The 7,104-nt window shown below is 47.0% G+C and overlaps 1 protein-coding gene across 1 annotated transcript in view; it reads left to right on the top strand.

Annotated features, from left to right (window-relative positions):
* Nucleotides 1-281: 281 nt before the first annotated feature.
* The window catches only part of URI1 (URI1 prefoldin like chaperone), a 41,986-nt gene continuing 35,163 nt past the window's right edge, over nt 282-7,104 (top strand). Inside the window, exon 1 of the mRNA XM_074583024.1 lies at nt 282-655. Coding sequence (XP_074439125.1) covers nt 584-655 — 72 coding nt within the window. The 5' untranslated portion in view covers nt 282-583. The remainder of the gene's footprint in view (nt 656-7,104) is intronic.

Raw genomic sequence — 7,104 nt, 5'->3', positions numbered from 1 at the left:
GCAGGACGCAGGCACCCGGCCGGCGGGGGCGTGGGGGGCCGAGCGCAGGCCGTGCCCCGGGGGAGGCCGCCGATCGCGCCCCACAAGGCCGTGGCGGCGGCCGGTGCCCCCCCGCCCCCGGCGGCGGGGGGAGCCGCCGTGGCGGTGGGCGCCGGGCCGGGCGGGGGGTGTGAGCGCCCGCCTCCCGCGGCTCGCAGCCGGCTGCCTCCCGCGGGCGCGACGCGGCTCGGCGGGCCGCCCGGCTGGGCCGGCTACCCAGAGTGCAGCAGGCAGGCGGCGGCAGGCGGCGGCCGGCACCGAGCAGCCGGCGCACCCCCGGCCCGCCGGCGCAGCAGCAGCCGGGCCCAGGCGGCGGCGCGGCCCAGAATGCGAGTGTGAGATGCTTCCCCCGGCAGCGGCGCCCCGGGCCCAGGCGGCGGCGGCCCCGGCGTGGATGCGGCTCTGGAGCCGGCGCTTCGCCCTCCACAAACATTTCTATAGGACTCATTCGCCCTGCTGAGGAGATCGGCCCGGCCCGGCCCGGCCGCCTCTTCCCCCTTCGCCGCCGCCTCCGCGCCCCTCACAGACCGCCGGCCCGGCGGGCATGGAGGCCCCCGGCGGCGCTTCGCCGCTCAGCCCGGCGCTGGTGGGCCGCCTCCGACAGGAGCACGAAAAGGTAAAAAGGCCGCGGCCGCCCGGGCGGGCCACAGCGTGAGGCGGGGGGCGCGGGCAGGGGGCCGTGGCGGCGGGGCCGGGCCGAGGGGGGACTGGCGGCGGCCGCCCCGGGCTGGGGGGGTAGGGGGGTCGCGGGGGGCGGGGAACCCCCCCCCCCCCCCCCCGGGGTAGCGGCCCCCGGGGCGGCACGCGGCGGGGCCTGCGCGCGGCGGGCGGGCACGTGACGGCGGTGACGTCACGTTTGGCGGTTGAGGCGGGTCGTGGCCGAGGGCCGGGGTGGGGGGGTCGGACACGGAGCAGCCCCGGGAACGGGCCGGGGCTCCCCCGCTTGGACGCCGCCTCCCGGGGGAGAAGGGGCCCGGGCGGGCACTGGGTTCAGTTGGCAGCGGCGGCCCGGCCGACGTGCCCGTTAGTACGGGGCTGGCCGGGGAGGCCCCGGCACGCCCCGGGGACCGTTACAGTTACCTCAGCGTAAAGCGCCTACGCATAGCTCGCTCCGAAAACCCCGTTCTCCCCCTCTATGCGCCTCGCCGGGGCTTTGCCAGTTGCAAGGGCCAGGCGCGCACCTTAAACAGGGCGCTGCACGTGGGCCCTGCACGCTGTCTCCGAACTGGGCCGCCTCACGGGCCCGCTTGGAGAGCCTCAAAAATTAATTGTTCGTGACTTGCCGTAAAAATGGGTTCAAAAGAGCCAAACCCCTCTGCAGAAATGACCCCTGAGAATTCATGGGGCTGGTTCCACACCTGGCCATGGTACGGAACTGGAGATGGCCCTCACTGCAGCTCGCAGGCACGACCTAAGGCGAGGCGACCTCCCAGTGTCATCAGTGAGATTCGGGGCTCTGTGTGAGGCCAGGAGTCACCGTGGAACTCGTGGCCATGTGCAGTGTTTTATCGGCACAAGTACCTTTGCCAGGTCTGCACTCCTTTCAGTTTCTCTGCTCGTTTTTCTCATATGATTAAAATTTTTTAAAGCCGCATCTAAGATACACATTCGAGCTCCTCAGTTATAATGGAGGACTTTATCTTCAGCGTGTGTTGCTTTGTCACACGCTGGTTTAGTTAAGAGTAAGAAAACCGAGTGTCACATCTGTAGTGTGAAAAAACGTGCCCCATCTGGAATACCGCGTACAAAAATGTGACTGCTTTTGGGTGGCACACTGGGTCATTACGAAAAGACGCACGTAACCAACTGGCGTGGATGAACAGTAAGAGGATCTGCTGGCATACTCCGCGTCACCCATTCTGCATGGAGAGTAACCCGTTACACCGATAATTGGTGATAGCAGCCTGCCTGCTTGGGCTCCTTAATTTTCAAGGTGGTAGAATTTGGTGAAGAATAATTAGTGTAAGTGGATGTCGGTCGTAACCATGTAGAATTATTCCCACTTCATGGAAAGACCCCCTCTGTAAGCAAGTTTAAGAGACTTCTTAAACAGATCTGCTCCAGTGGAAAAGAGGCCCAGGAGACCATTAATTAAGCCTCTGTTAGGCTGATGTACCAAAATTATATTTCATCATAGGGAAACTTTACATAATTTCTGCAAATTGGCTAAAAAAAATTGAACACTTCAGCTTCAATATGAAATTATACTAAAGAACTACATATCTTGGTTACAATGGAGTGTCATGATGAAGATATAGTAGACTTTCCCTCTATGCAATGAATATATATAATTGGATTACAACAGTATTTTCAGTTACGAAAACATTGTGTTTTAGGATGGAGGAGGTCTTTTCATTTCAGCTGCTTCTTATCAGAGATTGGTATTTTGCTCACAAAATTACTGAAGTTGAAGGCTCATGTTTTGGTCTTGGCACAAAGATGACGGAGAATTAGTTATCTGGTACTTTGGTAAACTAGTAATTGTAGTGTGACCATCGTAACAAACAGTAAAGTTATTTAGCCAGAACTATATATGTACTGGCATTTAAGCAGGCACATATATTTCTTTTAATTACTGAGATGTTACGTTGTCCCTGTGATGCTTGATTAAGTATAAAGAAACCTATTTATTCCCATTAGTCTGAAGGCAACCTTTAGTGTAATAGTGAAATACAGCGTTATCTAGCTGCAGAATTAAAGGTAATATTTGAATCAGAGTTGATGATTTTAACATCCAGGCCATTGTACAGCCCTGGTTCAGCTACGAGTTTGAGCTTTTAAGTGCTAAAGAGCTGCTCTGGAGAGCACGTGAACTGAGGCTTCCTTCCTGTTTAAAAATATTAAAAGAACAGGATGTTCGTGACTTTCTGTCTCTAATGTGATTGAGGCTGCAGCTTCCAGGTCTAGGACCCCTGGTGAAAAGTAATTTTAATTCTTGTTTAGGACTGCTTGCCTGTTGGACAGATTTCATCTTGTTAATTTGTAGTGATAGTAAGACCAAACTGTTAAAAGCAATTTTCAGTGCTCCCACTAAAGGCACTTTGTATGAAAACATGACTTAGAATGTGTATCTTGGGGATAAATTATAGAAGAATATCTAGTAATTTTCATGATAAAGACCATCATTGGAACCACTGTGCCTGCGTAAAGTTTTGGATATTTCTGTAAGAAGAATATAATGTATGTATCGTAGATTACTTGCAAAAGCAATATATGTTAGCTGAAAATACTGCGTTAAATCTATTGCAAGTTAGTACAGGAATTATAAAATGAATATTTAAATAGGTGGATTCTCATGCTGTAGAGCCTGCGTTTAAACGTAATATTTGATATACATTTATTCCTACAGTCAAATGGGTTGGGATTACTAACTGATAGGAGGCTGACAAGTCAGATCTGTATGATTTGGTAAGACTTGTATAGACAGTGAATTTACAGTGGGCTGATACGTTCTATAGTTTCTGAGCAATGCAATGAAGATATGCGTAATGGGAGACATTACAGAACCAATTAGACCCAAGAGACGTTTGTAGAGTGCAAACACAGGCATGGAGAATCTAAAGGATTCCAGTGTTAGCTGGCAATAGGATTTTTTTTTATTTTTTTTTATTTTTGCATTGCACTGACAAACACAATTTTTAGTTTTGCATTTAGGAAAATTAGGACAAGGAAGTGACTCTCCTGTCACTCATCATGACAACAAAGCACAAGTAGATTTAGTGCAGCTATTAGTGTAGCTCATTGGTTAGTGTGTATTATGACATATTCTTAATTTTTATGAATTTATATGGTGGAGCTGTATGATCTTTAATTTCCAGTTGTTTTCAAGATTTGGGTACTTGCAGTTTTTTAACAGTTAGACAACTTGTACGTGGGCTATGGGGAAACAAATCACAGAATCCTAAACTTAGGGTCTTTTAAATCATTTTCTTCCTATATGGATTACTTCTGAGGCTGTCTGCTTCTGTCTAAGCCTTTTTCAAGTAATATCTGTGCTATGAAATGAGCAGCTTGGCAGTTTTAAAGCTGTTCCTGCAGTCTGAAAAAGAGCAGTGAGACCGAGTAGGGTCAGTCCTGCTCCCGCTGCAGGAGCCATTGGAAATCTGGACTCAGTAGGTGAGATTCAGCGTGCTTTCCAGTGCAGTGTCTCCCACAATACCACACTTTCCAGCCTACATCCGTGTTAACAGAATCTAGAGAAAGCCTGGGTGTGAGACACCAGTGCAGTGGGACTTCATTTTGCACAATAACTGTTTGAGGAAAGATAACAGAGCGTCTGAAGCTTGGTTTGGCTTGCTCCTTTTTAAAAGGCCCTGTCTGAAGCTTCATTTGCCATATTTCTTTTTAAAAGATACCTGGACAATTATCTCTTCAGAAACTTGTGATGACATCTGCTCCACCCTCTCCAGTGCTTTTTTGTAATAGTGGGTTCCAAGAATGTTTTCTCATGTGCTGCTTTCAAGTAAAAGGGCTAATTCAGTCATTATCTGGAAGCTTTCAATGTAATACTGATTGTTCCTCCAGTGTTAATTGATCATCACTTTTAATTTTTTATAGTCAATATTTGTCTGTGTTCTTATTAGTATGAATTAAATCCCCACTAGTTTATATAGCGTCAAAAATTGTGAAATAAATTAACAGATTTTAAGTAGGTTTTTTTAATGGTAATTAAAGACAAACTATTCACAAAGGAGTTTAAAGAGCGTTGCGTTTATTCTGGAGTGGGCAAGTCTGTATATGTCCTGCCTTGTTGGTACCTAAAATGTGTAGACGAGGTTATATCCACAAAATTTAAACGTTACTAAATTGTGCTGCTCCTATAGCCGTGTATAGATTTTGTGAGTAGGTGCAGTGACCAGGGTACTGTTTGGGAATTGTCTCTAGTATCTCTAGCATCTTTGCAGGTCTCATTCCAGAAGTTAAACTCATAACCTGTCTTCTCAGGTTGACTTGGGTACCCCTTGCCTCATGTATTTCTTTCCTCCTTTGAGATTGTGAAATTGTATTTTGTTTTAATCTGAAGTTCTGGTCTTGCAGATGGATATGCCAGCTTGGAGTTTGCCATCTTGAGAGCAGCAGCAACTGGACCAAGACTTCATTTTTTCCCAGTGGGGCATGAGCAAAAGTCTCAGTCACTTCTTCAAAAATTTATTAACGACCGCATGAGTTATCCAGGAAGGAGATGACTTTAATTTGGTGATCAGCTTTTTAATCTTGGGGGTGTTTTTGTGACTGCTTGTTTCTAGAATTAACAATTTTAGGGTGGCACATTTGTGACACTGTTCAGTGACCTGGGTTGGGATCCAGCTTAAAGCCGGACTTTGTTGTTGACTTTTTTTGCTTCTTTTTTCTTCCTGGGTTATTTTTTCAGCCAGTGTGGTTCCCCCGTGAGGCTGATTGTACAGCATCACAAATGTCTGCCAGCAGGTTGTGTCGGGGTTGGAAGGATAAGTCGGTGGAACAGAGTAGCTGGAGACAGGGAGGGATGATGGCTGGTTTACTCAGGGCTGCATCTGAATGTTGAACCACAGCCTGAAGGTATGTCTGTGAGGCAGGTGCCACGGCTCATGTCAGTTTTAAGCTAGTTAACCCAGGTATTGCTAGAAACATAGCTGTTGCACCATAGACTGCATCAAAGCTTGCAAAACCTGCTTGAGGTGTTTGGCAAGTTAGGTCATGGGAGCTCGATGCTTATGTTGTCTGCTGCTATCTCGGTACCTGAGCTAGCTTGGATATGGCTTAGCCACATGAATATGTTTACGTGAAGTTAGCTAAAATACCAAGTTACGAGTTCTTTAGCTCTGTCTCAAGATGAAGTTATATGACATGGACACTGACTTGCTGTTGGGGAAAGACGAGACTCTGCTCCAGTTCGTTCCTTGCTTGCACCAGTTCACTTGGTTCAGAGCTAATTAAATTCCCTCGCTCAGTGGAAAATGTCCTGCTGCCTTTGGGATTTTTGCTGGGGTTGTGGATTGAGAATGACTCCCAAAGGGGACTGACAAAGAGCAAAACAGCATAAAGGTGTTGGGAACAGGTGGGTGGAAGTGAGGAAGAAGAGTGCTGGCTCATGTGAGCTGACACTGCCTGCCTGGCTGTCCCCGCGGAGTGGGGACAGTTTACCTGTGCGTGAGCAGTTACTGCAAGGTAACTATAAGTTACTCGTCTGCGTGACCTGTAACCACAGGAGCGGTCACAACATGAAGTAGTCTTGAGAGGGCAGAATTTTCCAGCTGGCAAAGAAGAGATGAGGTGGTTTATGTCTGCTTTATAAGCCTTGGATGTTTCAAGTAGAATTTTTAAGCTCTCAAAAATCCTTTTGGTCAGAACTTGGTTTTTATTTATTGGTTAAAAATCGTTACGTCCTACTTCTGCAAAACTGAGAGACACAGTTGTGTGTGCACAATTAATATAGAAATAGAAGATCATCAGTTGTTTTCTTATAGAGAAAGGTAAAAATTGTGGTTATGTTTTTAAGTAAGATTTTTTCCTTCAGAAAGAAATGTTTGCCATGATGCAAATTTCTTTCGGTCTCTCTTTTCATTCAGTATTCTTCCGAAACACGTTTCTTCAAAAGGCAAAACTTTCCACCCAAAGGGGGATTTATGTTAATAATTTGTTGAAATGTAGTGTTTTTGAGTAATATGCTTTAATAAATGAATATGAGAGCTTAGAAATGCTTTCTTCCTTTTCCATTAGATCATACAGTGTGCCAACAGACTGAAGAACTTTTAATAGTTTTATTTCATTTTTTGATTGAAAATGGGGCTCTAGGAAAAACAATTGTGCAAATGTTAATTCTGTCTTTCTCCATCAGTGATTGCTGTGTTTTAGGCAAGTACTGTGTAGTTTCCTAGAGGAAAAAATGAAAATTCATTTTAAATGTTTATTTTGCGTGTGGCTTGTTACAACCTTGTTACCAAGGGATGATCAAATATTTGACCACCCATTAATGTTCTTCTGTAATGTAAAGCCATATTGTGAACTGGTTATTTCATCAGTAAACTTTTAGGGTTTGGGGGTGCGACAGAGAAATCTCATGCATGAGTTGCATGGCAGAGTGGC

Source organism: Larus michahellis, chromosome 4, assembly GCF_964199755.1.
Source record: "Larus michahellis chromosome 4, bLarMic1.1, whole genome shotgun sequence".
Taxonomy (NCBI): domain Eukaryota; kingdom Metazoa; phylum Chordata; class Aves; order Charadriiformes; family Laridae; genus Larus; species Larus michahellis.
This window is presented reverse-complemented; position numbering and strand designations above follow the sequence as displayed.